Raw genomic sequence first — 19,865 nt, 5'->3', positions numbered from 1 at the left:
CTCATAGCACGCCACCGAGTGGCGTGCTACGAGCTTGTAGGTCTGCTATTTTTTTAAAACGTTTTTTTATTTCGACGTCAGGCCTAAATGGGTTAAAGCCGGCTGAATTTAAATCAGGGACGACTTGAAAAGCATCAACCTGCTATATGGGATATGGATTCTTTGGCATATTTTCTTGGATCTTTTTCTCTGTAAATTGGTCTCCCCTCTATAGCATCACAGGGTGCTGGGAGGAAGACAACAGGGTACACAAACAAAATACACATGGTGAAGTAGGACAGATTCTAAAGTAAGACTCAAGAATGAAATGTTAAAGTTAAAAGTCATTGCATTCTTTTCTTAGGCACAGAAATCCTCCATTTCCCCATTAAAAAAACATGACATATTTTCCTTCGGAGGTGATATAGTTCTAGCTTGTGGAGTTCTAGCTCTGCAGGACCTCTTTAGCCACTTCAACCCCTGTCGTCTTAGGGAACTGAACTCTGTTTCCACCTACACCAAACATCATCGTCAAAAATAGTGAGCAATTGTGAGCTTGTGGATCTGACATTTTTGGTTAATGTTCCTCCAGAATATGGGCGGACACTGGGGTTCAAGAACTACAGAGCTAGATTTGTGAAAAACACAGTACTGGTAGATCTGCTCTACAAAAATTCGATTTTTTTTCCTCCTGTGTTTTACAAAGAATAAAAGGTGTGTGTTTGCGAGATAGAAAGTTGTGAATAGTGAAGTTAACAAAACAGCTTAATAGCAGTTACAGTGCCTCCTTCCACCTGCTCTATAATTCAGCTTTTCAGGTCAACATTGCAGGTTGACATTGTACATTTCAGGCATTTAGCTGATAGGATAAACAACTCTAGAATAAGCTTTAGTTAATTCATTGACATTAAAAATAGGGATCCTGTGATCTAGAAGGGGGAACTGCCAGTACCAGAATAGATACAAGGAGTGGGGCAACACTGAATCTCCATCTGCCCTTCATGTGGTTACAGATTGTCCTGTAACCAAAAATACCCCCAGGTTCAATCTCTTTGACAGCCAGGGGTTAAGTAAAGAGTGGTAGTTAAACCATTTTGGGCGGGAAACCCTTTTGGTGTTAGTATTATGTTATGCTTTAGCTATTGAAAAATAGCAGATCTACAAGCTCATAGCGCGCCACTCGGTGGCGCGCTATGAGCTTGTAGATCTGCTATTTTTGAAAAATCAAAGAACCACTGACAGAAACATAGCTTTTTCAGAAAACTGTCAGGATGTAGAAGACATTTTTAGAATCTGATCTCAGGTCAAAATGGGTTAAATGCAATGTACACAGAAATCCTACAAATGTTGACTACATAATTTTGACTAAATGTTTTTGTCAAACAGACAGAATTTGGGCTTCAAAACGAATAACACAAATTGGAATGATGATGTGATGTATTTCAACATGAGGGCGACCACCACAGAGGCTGATCAGGGATCAGCTTCTCCCCAATTCTTCCTCAAAAACAGTTAAACTAAACAATATGAAGATGTCATATTTAGAATGCAGCTACCGCCCCCCCCCCTGAATAAAGCCTCAAAATACTTGCTTTGTACATTTTCTTTTATCTGAACTACTTTCCAAGAATGCTATAAAGAAAAGGCTAGTTGTCTCATTGCGGTGCAGCACGCAGATACAACTAAACGCATCGTGGGTTGATGGTTGGGAGAAAGAAAATGGAAAAATAAATTCCAGAACGTACACACACACACACACACACATATATATATATATACATACACACACACACACACACACCTTCTCCTTTTATCAAGAGTCTTCAAAACGGTATGTATGAGACCTCCCCGCTTCCTCTAGTCACAACTGGAGTTTAGGTTCGGAGAGGTGTTTGGGTTGATGATGTCACATGAGGAAGAGGAGAGAAGGGTTAGATGAAGGGGTTACAACTCCCCCCATGAGAGATGCAGCTGTTCTTCATCAGAGGAAGAGGAGGTAGGAAGGCAGGGTGAGGTGAAGGGAGGAACAGCGTCAGAGGAGGGGGAGGGGCCACATGGGATGTGGGTGGAGCCTGCTGACATGGCGTGGTCAGTCAGTCGTCGTCGGAGCTGCTGTTGCCACCGTCCATGGAGTAGACCATGAAGAGAAGGTCTGGCCGCGGCGGAACGGCCGGGTTCCCTGGCTTCACCATCTCAAAGCCCATGTAGTGGAACGACCTGATGACGACCGCTGGAGGGCAAACACAATAACACACACACGCACACAAAATATGATTTTATCTTCACCATTTCTTATCATTATAAATGTAAAATGTAATCTTGTATCCCTCCTCCCCATCACATTTTTTTTAACCACGCCAACACGATATACCTAAAGGGATACCTATTTATTACTCACTCCATTGAGACTTGAATTCATGGCTTTTTTTGTTGGTTTGTTTTTGTCGAATTCCTAAGCCAATAATTTGATGACCAGCAGTGGTTCCCTATGGAGACACAAAGGAGCCTCTTTGAGTCTCCATAGGGAACCACTGCTGGTCATCAAATTATTGGCTTAAAAAGAATCTCCTTGAATCCAAGGCTTCATGGGGTAATTCTTTGGTTGAACTATCCCTTTAACTGATATTTGGTCCCATACTTCTTTCCCTCTACAGCAAACATATTAACTGAAAATAGCCAGTCTAAAAGCTCATGTCGCAACACAACCAGGCTTGTGGCCGCTGTGAGCTTGTTCGCCATTTGTCACATTGGAAGACACATTGTGGCTGTACACACAGCCACAATCCCGGTCACCATGTTGAATGCATGTCATAATGTCTCTACTCTCCTTCCCGACTGTGCCGTGTGATAAAATATAATCTCAATAAAAAGAAATGTTTGCAAAAAAGTCTTACATCGATCCTCTCGGTTTTTGCCGAACCAAAGGAACACGTGGTTGACTTTGAGTTTCTCTTCAGCGAACTCCAGAAGAGCAGTGAGACTGAGAGAGAGAGAGAGAGAGATTTTGTATTGTTAAACATTTGTATAAATGGCAAATGGTGCATTTATAAACAGCAATATTGGTAATTCCATTAAAACAACCTTAAAAATGTGTCAGACAAAAAGTGAAGATGACAAAATAGAGATAAACAGAGAAGGGGTGGTGTGGGAAGAGGGGGGGGGGGGTGAGACAGGAAGACAGAGAGAGGGAGGGAGAGAGAGCAGGATGATGTACTGAGCTTTTAATGTTTTATGTTTTTACATAAGCGCTGCATTGTTATATAATGCAGCTGGCAGCGAGCCGACAGCTGCCAAGGTGACTCTGCTCTACCAGCATGGCGCACACACCCCCCCACCCCCCAATGACGCATGTCCTGTGAGAACGCACAGCTCTGACCCAAATGGAACGCAGAAGGTACCATAACACATGCATGCGCGCGCACACACACACACACACACACACACACACTCTTTCCCTAATATCTGCCTTCGCTCCGACCAGGAAAGCCGAACTCTTGAACTTTCCATTACAGTATATTGAACAGATTGTCTATTTTGAGCCGTTGTCCTGAATCATATTTTGCAGTTTAAAGCATTGACATAACAAACAAATTAATTACGGTAGTTTCACAGACAAATGTATTATTTTTCAGGATCTGTGAAGACCAGACTATACTGTGGAGTAAATGTAAGTATTTACTGGAGTATTTCTAATTTTCAGTACTTTAACTTCTACTCCAACTACATCTCAAGAGTCAAATATTATCCTTTACTCCACTACAATTATATGAAAACTTTAGTTACTAGTTACTTTTTTTAACTAACGTTTCGGCCATTTTAAAATAGCCTGTCTACAAGCTGCGACGTATTGTGAGCTTGTAGATCTGCTATTTTCAAAAGGTTTTTATACATGAAATACATGGGAATGTGAAATGGGACATTCTGCATAATGACTAATGTGTACTTCTACTTTTATTACACATTGCATTTTGATACTAATACTTTTGTACTTTTAAATCAAGTCAAACAGACGTATTTTTACTTGTAACAGAGTATTGATAATGGTCAATGATCAAAGTATTGATAATGAAAGGGTGCGCTTCTTTATCCGAGTGTCTGCTACAGCAGGGTTTCTCAACCCGTGGGTCGCGACCCCTCGGGGGGGGGGTCCCCAAATACATTTCAAATAAAATTCATTTTCCTACTGAATGGCTGGAAAATGGAAATGAAGAGTTTACATATAGTACACATAGTACATGCATACACCTTCCCTAATGATTATATCTGGTTTCAGTATTTATTTATGGTGTATTGTCTCTATTATTAAGGTTATTGTAGCAGTCAATTTATATTGGCGGTCGGGAGGGGGCGGGGCGTGGGCCCCGAGACGTTGCCAAAGCATTTTCGGGGGTCCCCGGCCAAAAACGTTGAGAACCCCTGTACTACAGTATGGGTCAGCCCCCCTCCCCCCTTACCCTTCTTTGCTGCCCTCTACCAGTGGTCCAGGGGGGATCTCCAGGAAGAGGCTTCCAGCGGACAGTGCCGTGTCCCAGCAGGCTGAGCGGCGCTCGTTGAGCTGGTAGTGGAAGTGGAGAACAGGCGGATTCCCATTCACCTCGGCCAGGCGACTCACAGACAGACGGTCATCCTAGTGGGGAGGATAAAGGAGAACACCACATTTATTGAGGCCTCGCGCCAGCGAACACACACATACACACACACACACACACACTTCGATTTCTTTATTTGAATCCACAAATTACAATTAATTTTACAAGGAGACAAATATAAAGGGGTTGACAGTTCATGTTCACTTAAGGATACACATGGCACCTCCTCCTCCACACAGACAAACTGCCTATAACAGCCGAAACAGAGCAGTATTTGGCAAGTTGTTTGGCTTTACTTTTTGTCATGCCAGCTATTCTTAGGCCACTCATGGTCACTTTATGCACATGGCCCAGGCCACACACACACACACACACACACACACACACACACACACACACACACACACACACACACACACACAACACACACACACACACACACACACACACACACACACACTTTGTGCTAGGAATCTAGTTCAAACTTCAACATGTTCAGCTTTATGCAGTTATTTAGCTTGTATTTTTCTTTTGTAAAAGCTTTTGCATGAGGAAGGGTAGATCTTTCTAGGTTCACACAGAGGTGCCATCTGTGGCTGCTATAGCAACGCATTCAAACGTCCTCCGCTTCCTGGAGCGGCACCGAATGCGTCACCATCCATCATCACGGCGCCGGGCCAATGGTCCATTTTTGTCTTTTCCTCTTTTTACTTTCTCTTCAAGCTTTAATACATTTTCTACTGCTTCTGCTTTTCTAGTTTATTATTGCCCCTCATCTTCTGTTATTACTGTACAAAAGTATTATTAGTGTCATTGCCTATTGGCAAGCGGACTATTGACCAGCGCTTAAATCGTCGAAAACTTTTAAAATCGTGCAATAACTCTATATTCTCCCCTCCAATTGGCCAGCGATTCGAAATTCTTCCCAGGGCATTTTTGCCATACCCAACTCAACTCTTCGAATTGTAAAGTATGCGGTCGCGTACAATCTAAACAGAGACGTCAAAGATAGTAGAGAGATGGAAGATTGTAGGCCTATACACAATCCAAGTTGTAGTTTTTTGCTAAACATAGATAGTGGATTGATGGAAGATCGTGTACACTGCCCGAGTTCAGTGCATTCAGTGCTTGCTTTGACTACAGAGTGACGTAACAAACAACATGGCGGCCGAGTTATGCCGCCGTCGGCTCGAATGTCAACCATCTCGTCACCTCGCTCTTTCCCTATAGAGATAGGCATTAGGCAACCACACTCGCAGGATTGCATCCTTCTAGTTCAACCTGTTTTGTTCCACTGTATGTTCCATGTCTAACAGAAACAAACTTTTCAACATTATCCGTATTGCTTCCAAGATCATCGGACTTCCCACACCCACACTCTCTGAAATAAACAATAAGGCCATCACACGCTTAGCACTTTCAATATCAAATGACACTGATCATCCCCTGTATCGCTACTTCGACCTCATGCCATCCTTGAAGTGGAAAAAGTGGTCAGTTTTAGCAGGAGTTTTGTCCCCTCAGGCATCGCAGTATTAAACTAACTGCCCCGCCGATAGGATGGCTCGGTGTACAGTGGGGAACTTATGTACATTGTCTTGGCGATATGTTTTACTGTGCAATAATATATGGTTTTGAGTCGTTTTTTGTTGGTGTTCCTTGAACAGACTTGTGAAGACAAATATATCGGGAACAACAAGGACTATTATAATTATTATTATGATAATAGACAGGTAGAAATACATGTACACTACAGATACAGATACACATACATCCTGACCTACAATACAATCATGCTCAATTCATAAGCATAGAGAGAAATACAGCATCCAGGACAGAGGGGCGAGCAAGCAGAAATGTGAGTATTGGAATGTCGGTCCAACCTGCTCGATTTGCGAGTATGGAAGTATTTCAATTTGACTATAGGGAAGGGAGGGACAGACCTCCTGTATTAGCTAGTCTACAGTAAGTGTGCTAGTGCGTGCGTGCGTGTCTCACCTTCTGTACTAGTGCGTGCGTGCGTGTCTCACCTTGTGTACTAGCACGCTAAGAGAGGGATCCCTGATAGTCCCTCGCCCACCCGGGATCTTTTGCTGTGGGAGAGGGTCATCAGGAGCACCACAGAGGCCCCAGGCCCCCTGTCGAGCAGCACAGTCTGGACCCCGCTAACCAGGAACTGGATGGACACAAACAAAGAGAGAGAGAGAGAAAGGAAAAGGAGAGAGTCAGATAGAGTTCACAAAGGGGCACGGTGGCCCAGTTGGTAGCGCTGTTGACGGTGGGGAAGCTGTGGTCGTGTTCCCTCCTCTGCACCATCAGCGCCCATACCCTAGGTGGGGTTGGCTGATGTGTGGAGTTTGGCCTTTCTGTGTAGAGTTTGCATGTTCTCCCCATGTCCCCTAGAGGGAACACTACAAGGCCCCGACTATATGGCCATATGTCTAAGGCCTTCTGCATTTTTGCACCTGAGATCTTGCACTTTCAGTAGTTGTGTTTAGAGATGTTAGTTGTAACCTGCACTTAGTTCTTTATACAGATTATTTGACACTAGACTGTAGCTGTTGTATGGTCTTTTAACGCACAATGAATTTCACATGCCTTTTACCCTGTAACTGGTATTGTTGACAATAAAGTTGAACCTTGAACCTTGAGGGTAGGTACCCTCACAAAAAACATGCCTCCGCATACCCCTAGTCAGCCTGATGGAGGGAAAAGGAACTGGTTGGAATAACGTGTTCCTTCCACACACTACGTCAGGGTGGTAAGTAGCGGCTTGCTCACTCCTCATACATTGATGAGCTCAGTTCGAGGCTCTCCCCAGGTTGGGAGGGAGAGTAGCGTCCAGGTTTATATCTTCAGCAATGGGCACCGGGTGAAAAATGGGTTACAAAATCGTAGGATAAACGTTTGCAAAAACAAATAAAACAGAGAGTTCACTAAACTATTGGATGGGCAGGAGACTAAGGGCCGATTCATACTCCTATTTTAGAGCCGAATAAAAGTCGGTTCGGCTCTGTAGAGCCTACAATGTGACGTCATTTGAGGTTCGGGGGGGCGGGTACCGTCCTAAAGTCGGCTCTTCGGTGCTACTGAAAATTTCTGACGAGCCGAAATCATTTCGGCACTACAGTGCCGAAACAGCGGTAAAATAGGAGTATGAATCGGCCCTAAGCAGGAAGGTCACCCAGAGGTGAGAGTATTATGGGTTGCCATTGATTGATGGGTGAGAGAAGAGAGGTTGATCAGTGACGCATGGATCGATTGACTGATGTCTGTGTGTCCAGTCCACTTTAGATTGGCGGACTGAAGACACAATCATCGGTCATTTTTTTTGTATTAGAGAGTTCTGATTTAGTCTTAATGGCCCCACTGTCTCGGTCCCTTGTATTTCTTACTGTTGGTTGATACTTATTCTATTTGTTCGTTTTACTTGCTTTAGTTGGAGTGGAGTCAGCTAGATGTAATGTAAATGGTCAACACAGTATTTCAATACTGGACCAAAGTCATTGGAATAAACCCAGCAGACAGATCTGATGGGACAGTCATCTGTTGCTACCCTGCCAGTGTATTTATGCTTTTACAACCTTTAATGGAAGTGAACTGTAATGGAACACAGTGGAAAACAGCTGTATGAGAGCAACCCATTCCACAGTAAACACAGAGCAATGTTTAACAGAGTTAATCAGGTGTGATCAGGTGTGGTCAAGTAGTTCAAAGAACGTGCCCATTTATTTGACCCATTTAATTATTAACCTTTGATTCAGTTTATTATGTCGCGACTCGTGACCTGGTGGAGCCGAGACTCAACCCCCCCCCCCCCCCCCTCCAATTAAGTGAGTCTCCACTCTATCCATTTCCGTGTTGGACACACTCCCATATGTTCCAAAATAAAATAATATGTATATATATATATAATAATAACAATTCAGTTAAAAAACTGTCACCTTATGAAATTCATTATCTGAAATCAACTGATATCCAGGTCACATAGACCCAGCTGCCTAGATTTGTCTCCAAGTGGTTTCTCAAGCCCTGCTCAAGCCATCTTTACAGCTTAGAAATCAGACCCCATGTCAACCAGTCACCTTTTGACATTTAAATTCCTTGTATCCACTTTTACCTCATGTTTTATAGAAATTCGTCTTTCTAAGTACTGCTTTCCAGATACTAGACCAAAACAAAATACCATACCCGACTTTACCTAAACCTAATCTTAGATCAGTCTGATCTGAATGTGATGCCGACCAAGTCCAGTTGGTCTCGGTTGGGCTGAACACATGATCTGTAAACACCTCTGAAATAGCTCACTGCAACACCCAGCCCACGCTTTGGGTTACAGTGCAATATATCAGAGCAGTCATAATGACAGTCTGCAACCTCCACTGTCGAGTGTGTGTGTGTGTGTGTGTGTGTGTGTGTGTGTGTGTGTGTGTGTGTGTGTGTGTGTGTGTGTGTGTGTGTGTGTGTGTGTGTGCACGAGAGAAACAGCTAGAGACAATGGGCTTAGGTCAAACATCTTCCTGGGTCACATGCAGCCAACGGAGTCTGTCCATAGAGCACCTAAGTATGACGTAATGTATGCATCCTACCTGGGTCGCATTTTTTTCCCCCGTTCTGAATTCTCCTAGACTTAGAAATAAACAAATGATCCCGGCGGTTTGACTCATATGGATATGAAGAATCAACTGATGGCGAGAAAACAAAACACTAATGTTACTGCCGAAATTAGTTAAATCTTTCGCTAGAAACAGACCGTATCAAATATGAGTGACTATCGTAAAAGATGCAGAGCCACATCAGACAATATCGCTTTCAGAGAACATTCCCTAGATTCTGCAACAGCAACGCCTGGTTCCGCAGTCAGTTGCACACCCAGGAATGACCTAGTAGTACTAGTAGTACAACCACAGTCAACATTATTGTTGCCCCGTTAGGTTAGGTAGTTTCAAAGGCACCTCCTCGACAGCAGCTGCCGAGGATGTGGGTTTCTAATTCTAAAGTCAAGCCATGTGTCAGGAAAAGGAAAGTTTAAACAGAAACCACATCCGATTGGCTGACCTGACGGAGGACATGACATCGCAACAACAACCCATAACAACAACACAAAGCGTCGCTCCATTTCCTGTTATGTCACAGACGGGCCAATGGAATGAAAATCCCCAGCAGATCTTGGTACAAGAGGGAAGAAGTGTGCTCTCGATACCCTGGAAACTACTCACCATGCAGGTCACCTGGGCACCCTGATCTGCATGGTGACAAGCCCGGTAGAGAGAGAGAGGAGAGGAAAACAATCTCATTATGACCGCCCTGCTGCTCTTCTCTTGTCACACAATTTCCTTACACCTTCATTATTATAACCTTTATTCATTCACTTAAAAAACAAAAAGAAAGAAAGAAAAAAAAACAAGTACCGGTACATGCAAGCACACTACTGGTAAAACTCACACACAAATTGTTAAACATGATCTAACTGCTCTAACTATTAATTATTATTGTTATGTCAATTTGGACAGTATTTTTTTGGGTCACACAGACAGACAGACAGACAGACGGACGTATATAGATATGACCTTGATAGGAATGGCAGCTTGTTTTGAAAGGCTACACTCTTGTCCTCTGACATTTCAACATTTCTGATACTCTGTCCCGTCCCATTCCCTCTAAATGAGGGCCTTCGGCTTGTCAGGCCTGCAATAGGTCATGAGCTTGAGGTCACCTCTAAAAATGGGAATCTGGGTGGTGATCTTAAAGGAGTGTGTGTTAGCAGGGCTGTGAGACATTAATCATGTGTGTGTTGCTGCGGGACGTGAGGATGCTAAGTGCGTCATCCTTCCCTTCTCCAGAAAAGAGCGTGTGTGTGCGCATGTTCACAAGTGAAAGATTGTGGCTCTGTGCATGCACCATGTGTATGAGTGTGTGTGTATGAGCCTGTGAAAGTGGTAAAAATCAGCTTGTGTGTTGTGTGCAACAGCTGTGCATGCATGTCTGAAACATTGGCATTTTGTTTATTAGCCTACAAAAAGTACAAATTGAGTCCTTGCACTGTAAGGCCTGGGCTCCACTGAGTGCGCTGCGTCACGTTGCATTTGGATGGCGTGAAAACATGAACCGGAGCGAATTGGTAACGCTGTCCAAACGCAACTGTCGACAGAGGAGCAATTAATTAGTAGTAGTCATTCAAGAACCATCAATCTGTAATGTCTGGCAAGGTATTGCCCAAAGAGGCAAAGACCTTGACTCTAAAAAAAGTAATCCTCTTCTTGGACTACTTGTCTTGGTCTCATGTAAACAGAGACACAAGGTCTGACAGGGTTTGCACGACACGTCAGAAAATGAGTTCAGACTGAAACAGGAAGGCAAGACGTGCTGTGCAACCTGACACTGGAGTGACTGGACTCCAGAGTCCATGCCAAAAAACAGACACAAGTCTGAAGCCTGAAGAACCACCAGGTTAAAACAATCATTTTGAATAGTGTGATTTTATGGACTGTAACACACTTTAAAACAAGTTGCCCGTATGCTGATACTGTAGCCTACAAGAGACACATGCATAACTGTAAGCTGCAATATCCTCAACACATATATTAACCATTACAAATCTAAAAGCTGTTAGACACTAGGTCAAATCTATGGCTTAACTGAAGCAAGTCTGCCGTGGTTTTGCCACCAGTGACAAACTTTGACAAAGTCATGTTAAACATTTGGGTTGCAAAATATGTCATTTGCTGCCAGTGTGACACAAATATGCCCCGAGCTTGCATGAATGTTTGGCAGGACAAGGTGTTTTCCATATCCAAATGACACATACTTGTTGGATGCAGCCTAATAGAATAGTGAGGGCCTCTTAGTAAGGTGAATATAAATTAAGCCACATGCAAACAACAGGAAGGCATATTATCAACTCAAAGTTATATTATGTCATTCTTTCTTGTGTCTGATAACATCTCCTCCAGTGCAGTTCAGCCAGTCCACACCTTATTAATTGTTGGACTAGACTTAACATGCAACACTTGGCATTGTTATTGATGCAGACAAGAGAAGACAAGCTTTTGTTTTGGTGCTCAAAATGTTTTCACCAGTTACACAATATCATTACAGACTAGAGCCATCATCTGTAACCAGAGTGGTACACTAAGAAAGAAAAAACAAGAGTGACTCAGACATCATTTCCAGCTGCAGCAAGCTTTCGTTTTATGAACATCTACAGGCCTAATCAGTTTGTGCCGAAGCCTCTGCCTCAGCTCACAGCTTCACGTTCAGAGTATGGGTTTTATACCGTTCAGACTATGGGTTGGCCAGCTCAGTGGCCTTGTGGTTAAGAGTGTCAACCCTGAGGTCGGGGTTCGATCCCATAGACTTTGATTTATAGGCGGGTAAGAATTGTACACAGAAAAGGAGAATACTTTAGAAGGACACGACACTCATTATGCGTTTCGTAAGAACATTCAGATGCATTGCCACTTCTCAACTGAGTTGTAGTCACATCGGTCATCTGTGACCAGATTCTGTCACAGGCTGGACAGAATCAACCAGATTACCTAGTATCACTTAGATTAGGCAACAGGCACTTTCTGAGTGACATAACTGACATCCTCTCCACTGATGCTCCTAAGGCAGGGGAGGGAGGGAAAGGGGGAAGTTAGAGGCAGTAGGAAAACAAGCCCACGAGAAGCAACTAGGCCACACTAGCACTTTATACCTACAGTATATGCATCGGCTTATTCAGCCATTTGAAAATAGATGATCTACAAGCTCACAATGCGTCGCATCATGTTGTAGATCTGTTATTTTCAAAGACTCTTAAAATAAAATGTGGAATATGTTTTTTGAAACATTCCAACAACACAAAATACCACCCAAGTGGAAAAAGCAGCACTCCAAAATTAAGAATGCAAGACCGGCTCAGATACACATTCTTATTTCTTGAGAATGTTTAACGATTCATGCATTTCGGCCTCAGGCCTCAACAAAATTAGTTGTATAAAGTATACTTGCCTATTTGGAAACAAGACCCCCCCCCAAAAAATGCAACCCGTAACTAACTACCATTTTTTTACTAGCAACTTTACAGCCCAAAGTCGCTTATATAAGCCGACATGGCTTTGATTGATTGCAATTCAGTCAATATAAAAAACTGCTACTTTGTGGATGAAACCCTGATAAAGCACTAAAGACTTGTTTATAACAGGGTCCACCATTTTCAATTCATCAGAATATTTAAAGACATTACAAATAATAAATATACACTTCTATGAATAAAAAAGGAAATAATCATATAAAGAAAGTAAAAGAGGGAACACCATGTCAACACTGGTTAGAGGAGGGTTTGGAGAGTAAGGAGGAAAATAAATGAGTGAAGAGGAGAAGGGATCAGACAGGGTAAGGTGAGAAGGGGGGGGGGGTTATGCAACAAGAATGAACATCTATGGCCTTGCTTGGCCTCACATGGATGGAAGACACTCGTTCTGGCATTTAAGGACCCCAATAAGCGTTAGTGCTTTGCTTTCTTGGGTTTAAAATCCTCTTAACAGACCTGTATTGAACTGCACTCTCCTGTGATTGTCTTTGCAAGTCTGCTCCCTTACAAGCATAGAAAGATACACATACACGACATGTGCATGCATTATTGAGCTTTTGACATAATAACAATAGCTTACTAATACTAAAATATGTTTTTTTTAAGCATAAGAATAAATGATATAGTCATTATAATGTAACGGTCGTTACAATAATAACAATTAACGTATAATAACAACGAGGCCTTCCCCTGCACAGAAAACTCCTAATGTCTACAGAGCTATAAAGTAGGCAAAACAATGGAAAGGTGTTCACAAGATCCAGCTAATATGAGCAATCAAGTAACTTGTGTTGATATACATAACAGGACCCCAATGGAAAACAAGTCGTAGGCTTTCTTGGACTTTGTGCCATATGGCTTTAGCTCCCCTAAAGCCATATAGCACTGTTACAGACCTTGTAATCATTACAAGGTAATTACAATGTAATGAACTGTACTTTCCTGTGCTTTTTTTCTGCAAGCTGTTAATAAAGTATTCAATCAAACATCCCATATAATATTATTAACCAACACAGACATTGCCGTTTTAGCATAGCAGACGTTATTTCTTCAAAGATGGCATGGGAGATTGATTGGGGGGATACATTTTTGGCATTCTAACTAGCACTAGCCTACTGTAGAGACAATGAAAAATACTAATTTAGTAATTTATACGACTTAATTTTGCAAGATGAATTCCTATGATGCAATGTAACAGTATATACTCTAGATCGTGCACATCAACCTGAATGGAAATAATAAATCACATAATATTTTGGGTTTTTGGTTGGTCAAATAATAGGGTACAGTATCATACGAACATCTCAGCAGCAGATGTCATTGACAGCTGCATGCGCAGCAAGAATAAAACACGGAAATGTACCACAGGCAAAAAATAATAATACAAAAAAGATGATGTCAATAACAATATAATATAATAAACTATAATAAACAAATTTGGAAGATCAAATATGTGGTGTTGTTGCACGGGTGGGGTTACATTTCTGCAGCCCCAGCGCAATATTGTCCAGCAGTTATTTGTGGGAGTTTATATATTTTTTTAAAGAGAGAGGTAAAAAAAACAACAAAGCAAAATAACATTCCCACTGCGTCATGAAAAGGTTTGTGTTTCCCAACGCACTACCAACTTGTCTGCCAACCAAACAACCGCTTTAGCATAGATACAAAGCAACGCTTTTGTTTGTGTGGGGGAAACATTGCCTTACCTTTCCTCTGTGTTCAGCATGATCGCCTGGAGGAAACGGGAAACTTGTGTCCTTGTTGACAACCAAAACAATGACTATTTAACAGAAGCTCCACCGAGAAATGCACCATCCGTAAGGAAAAAAACCCTGGTAGAATTAAAGTCCGATAGTGTGGGACTATGTATGTGGAGATTGGTAATATGTATTTATATTTATTTATCACTGGGAGTTGTTTACAGGAGCGGCACCAACAAACCTCTCTTCTGTGGCCGCAAGAAAACCCATATTTATAAACACAGTCTAGATCCCATGGTTCGGAGGTGCGGCCCTGCAGTAATTGGCTGTAGAGTTGGTTAATTTTCCACCAACCAGACATCAGCTCTAAAATAATGAAACTGTACTTTGGGGAAATGTCTCAAATGTATTATCTATACTTAAGTAAAAGTATCAATACTGCAATGTAGAAATACTAGACTTTTACAAGTAAAAATGATGTACCAGTACTTAAAGTACCAAAAGTAGAAAGTAGTCCAATATGCAGAATGTTCCATTTCACAAGCTTTCACATTTATAAAATGTATTAAAACATATTTTGAAAATAGCAGATCTATACAAGCTCACAATGCATGGACTTGCGGTATAACCGTATAATTCAAACGGCCGAAATGTAAATGTAAAAAGAAAAAAGAAAAAAAAAGAAATAAATCACCTCAAAATTGTACTGAAGTACAGACAAGTAAAATACTTTATACCACTGCGATCGGAAATTCCGCACCGGAGTGCGCTCAGTGCGCTATTTCTGAACGCGCTGTTGTTGCCCTGACATCCAAGTAGCCAATCACAGCGCCAATAAGCGCCCTCCCCGAGCTATGGGATTTAAGATCGACTGGACATCCATTCAGGAAGTAATGTGCCAGACTGTTTACAAGTTAAAGAGCTGCATGTTGAAACTGTGCCATATATACCTCCTGCTCCTGGGCCCGTATTTAGGTTTCACTGACTTACTTTTCAACTAAGGCTTTGTGGAAAAAGCCAGAAAAAGCAGGATTTTGGCGTTATCGCATGACCACTTTCTTTGTTCTTTAGTTGTAAACCATCTGTTTTTGCACTGAGTGTGAAGGGCTGCACATAACCTAGTTGAAGTTGTTTACGTTGGAGTTGTTTACCCCCCCCCCCCCCCGCCCCCCCCTTTTTTCCCCTCACTGTATATATTTCTTTTCCCTTTTTACCTCCTTTTTGATGAATTCCTGTTCTGTCTATAGAAGTGTCTATTTGTACGTCTCTAAATGTTTTGATGATTTGAACATGGTGGACCCTGTTGGAAACAAGTGTAATGCTTAATTGGGTCGTCCACTCACAGTTAACAGCCTTTGTATTGAGTTTGTGCTTGAAATGTACTGTAATTCTGCAAACTGTTAATAAATTCTTCAATCAATCAATCAAACCCCCCCCCCCCCACCCCCTCTCTCTCTCACTCTCTCTCTCTCACACACACATTGATTGATTGAAATATTTATTAACAGTTTGCAGAATTACAGTACATTTCAAGCACAAACTCAATACAAAGGCTGTTAACTGTGAGTGGACGACCCAATTAAGCATTACACTTGTTGACAAGAGGGTCCACCATGTTCAATTCATCAAACACACACACACGAATTGCTTTATAAATGTTTCTGATATCCCATGATGTTGCCCCTCTGTACTTACCCCATCTGGATAACATATCAGTGAATCAGTCAATAATACATTTCATATGGTGTACTTGAACTTATGATAATATTATTATATTATGTCCTGTACGTGTTGGTTGCTTGATACTGCAGGGTTTGTCACTGTGCCAAATGTCTTGCACGAACCTCATACTTGATAAAGTGTGTTTGTGATTCTGAAAATGATCTAACAAATCTCTATGTAAACAAAGCCCCTATGACAATTTCTCAATAGGGGGCGCCATACAGCTATAACTGATAAGGACTTCAGACAGGCCTGTATTATTATGACAGGGTTCAGGTTCATGGTGGTTATAAAAATGATGAAATGTCATTAAGTGCCTCTTTTAATGTAATACTAACAACTATAGCTTCGTCATTACACTCATAGCTGGCTCGTTTAGTCTAATTATGTAAGTCCCTACAGCCTACATAGATCCCCTTATGCAAGACAGTGAGTGGAAAAGGTGCCCCATGCAGATTATCAGATTGGTAACGAGATAGCCGGCTAGCTACTTGATCCTGGCACAGGGGTTTGTCCTAAGTTCACATCACTGTTTTAACGGCGACAGGCTTTAATAGAGACAGGCTTGTCTGCCCTATCAGACAGCCTGCACGGTCTCATAAACCACCTGCTGGTGATATGGAAAAAACAGCCTCTGTGATGTAACGTTGGCTGAGATGCTGCAGATATGTTGCTGTGTTCTCTGACAGTCTACTACAGACTGTGGCCGTTGCCAGTGCATCAAGATAACATGAGGGTTTGGTGAAGTTTTTATCTCAAGTACTTTAGCAGTAGTAGGCTACCTTGAGTTTTAGCATGGAAGGCCCCAATGTGGAAAGGAAATAGCCATTGTGGGTCAGTGCCCAAGACGTGAACACTGAGGATTTGACTATTTTACTGTGACAGGTCTGTGGATGCAGATGCATTTAGCAATTGTAGTTTCCTCTCATCGTGACTCACTTACATTTTTGATCCATTAATGTCTGATGATGTCTGAGGAACATGCCTGTCGACCAGATCATTAATTTGGCTTTGTCCAACTGCAGTCATGTGATCTCTGTCAGGTATGTGGCTTTATAGGCGTGGTGGTTATATTTTCTATTCATTGCAGAAGCCGCATTGTATATTTCTTCTGTTGCAGGAGATGGATACACAAACCGGCAGTTTTATCCTAGCATGGCCCCAATCTCAGCTCATCGAACGTTTAAGGTTTCAGAACAGAAAGGCTCTCAGGTGCCCTTGAAGTTCCCTGTCGTCATCGCATCACACGCGACATGGTGGCTGAAACGGAGAACAACTCTCATGTTTCAGCTCAATGCCGCACCGCTGTTTGAGAGTGACACCGTTGACCTGGTATTTTTCATTGTCCTCTGAGATCCTCACACCCCTCAGACAAAGGGAAGATCATGTGAAACGGAGTTGGGGATTCAATCTGTCCTGGGAGGTGGGGGATCAAATATTTAACAGCACTAAACACCCAGGATTTTATACGCTGGGTACGGTGGGGATTGATTTGAGGACATGCTAGGGTGGACCACCCTCATGATTTGCAAGGTCATTGCTGTCAACAAGACATCTGCACACTGTCTCTCTCTATCCACCATTATGTGATTATGTGATTCAATATGATGCAAGCTCTCTCTCTCTCTCTCTCTCTCTCTCTCTCTCTCTCTCTCTCTCTCTCTCTCACACACACACACACACACACACACACACACACACACACACACACACACACACACACACACACAATGACATTACAGCACCTACATCCTACACGAATAAATTAAACTAAGCATCACACTCAAAATAAAATGTATCAAGTCCTGAATTACGGAGGAGAGATCATAATCAGTTTATTTGTCAATTTCCCCCATATGTACTTGAGAGCAGATGTGAGCATTGACAAAAACGACAAAACAACTGTAAACCAGATAAAAACCTTCATGAGCTTGACGAGAATACTGTAGATAAGATGGCCTGACAAAAATGAGCAACAACGAACTGTGGGAACCAACAGAACAGAGGAATGTACAAAGACAGAGAACGTGCATGGGGGCAGAACAGCTAATTAATCCAGTCTCTGACCTGGAACCCTTGGGGGAAAAGGAATAGAAGAGAGGATGCCCAAATAAGCTCAGTGGCCTTGTGGTTAGAGTGTCCGCCCTGAGACTGGGAGGTCGGGGTTCGATCCCCGGCCGGGTCATACCAAAGACTCTAAAAATGGGACCCAGTTCCTCCCTGCTTGACACTCAGCATCAAGGGTTGGATTGGGGGAAGTCCCTGTGACATACTAGCGTCATGTCCAGGGGGTGTACTTGTACATCAAGCTGCCTCACGCTACAGAAACAGGAGATAGGCTCCTGCCCTATGGGCCTCATGGCTCGGCAAGGCTACTTACTACTACTACTATGCCCAAATAATGCATGCAGGAGGGAGTTCCTTCACTGTGACAGAGACCCTCGCCCAACATCAAGTTCACCGGAGACTGATGGCTTCAGAATCTGAATCTGTTTTATTTGTCACTCACATCACAGGTGTAAATCTGTGGGTGAAATTCGAGCAAGGATCCAAAATGGATGTTCATTTAATCCAAATTGGACCCTTAAGGACTAAGCATATATTATTTGACCTTGAATACAGCACATGTATTTCATCATCAGAGAGTACAGGGTCAGCACTCCCAGCAGGGCTGGACTGGCCACCGGGCATACCGGGCATTTTCCCGGTGGGCCGCGACCGTAGGGGGCCGCCATGATTATGACAGGCAGGCCGCCATGATTTTGACAGGCAGGCCAATAGGCGGCAGGCCACCAGGTAGCGCCCCCCCTGACCCCCCCGGCGGTGCAGTGCAGGGGTGGGGCCACATAATATTATGTTGCTTAGGGCCACTACTGTTTGTATCATTTATGTTGTTCTGTAAAAGTGGTGGTATTAGGGCTTGTTTGTGTGTGTGCCTCGACGGAGTGGGTGGTAGAGTTTCTGCTATCTGCGCGCTGGTTGTGGTGGGCCGGTCTGGGCCAAATTCACGCGAAAATGCCCGGGCCGAATTTTTGTCCCAGTCCAGCCCTGACTCCCAGAGCAATTGGGTACTTTTGGGCCAAGTTACTGAGTTAGAATAGACACCATAGATGTAGTACCACTAAAAACACCCTTAAGGGTCCATTTGTACACCCTCAGAGTTATGGTGGTCCATGAAATAAAAAAGTTTGAGAACCACCGGTATTGTAATTGTATAGCAGACGTGAAGCCTAACCCGTGATAAACCGGTTCCAGAAACTTTATTATTTACATTCAGTTTGATTCAGTTCCACAGATAAATATTGTGAAAATAGCCGAACATCTGCTATTTTCACAATGTTCGACAATTTGGCCAATTAGTTAATACAAAGGTCTTAAAAATCATTGTAACTTGTGTTAAATGTGCAGATACCCTGTGTGACATACACACAGGGTATCTGTTGGTTTACTGTTGAGTGAGAAAACAATGCTGCACATTAAGCTAATCATCTGGGGACCCCCCCAAAATAATTTGGGGACCCCTAATTTGGGAACCATTGCTCTATACGTCATATCCACCACTTGAGTCTGCACGTGTGTACATGTGCAAACAAGTACGTGAACATGCAATGGATCGCATCAGGACCACCTCCTTGTTGTAAGGACATTGCTGTCTAGTAGCATCCCACATGATACTCACCATCCAGAAACCATGCTGGTTTGACTCATGCTCATAATCACAACAATCACATCTGCAGGTAAAAGGTAAAAGGAACGTTTCAGTCTGATTTTATCATGGACTGACCTATACAGCTTTAG

At 42.7% G+C, this 19,865-nt stretch overlaps 1 protein-coding gene across 1 annotated transcript; it reads right to left on the bottom strand.

Annotated features, from left to right (window-relative positions):
- Positions 1-1,224: 1,224 nt before the first annotated feature.
- Positions 1,225-6,884, bottom strand: oaz2a (ornithine decarboxylase antizyme 2a; the record flags this gene model as incomplete). Its single annotated transcript, XM_079501295.1, has 5 exons — positions 1,225-2,209; positions 2,874-2,959; positions 4,434-4,606; positions 6,599-6,733; positions 6,819-6,884. 5 exons carry the CDS (start codon positions 6,882-6,884, stop codon positions 2,073-2,075), a joined length of 597 nt encoding a protein of 198 aa, XP_079357421.1. The 3' UTR covers positions 1,225-2,072.
- Positions 6,885-19,865: the final 12,981 nt, after the last annotated feature.

The sequence above is a fragment of the Electrona antarctica genome (genome assembly GCF_951216825.1).
Source record: "Electrona antarctica genome assembly, chromosome: 5".
Taxonomy (NCBI): Eukaryota; Metazoa; Chordata; class Actinopteri; order Myctophiformes; family Myctophidae; genus Electrona; species Electrona antarctica.
The sequence above is the reverse complement of the archived record's forward strand: the minus strand, read 5'-3'. Positions and strand labels throughout refer to the sequence as shown.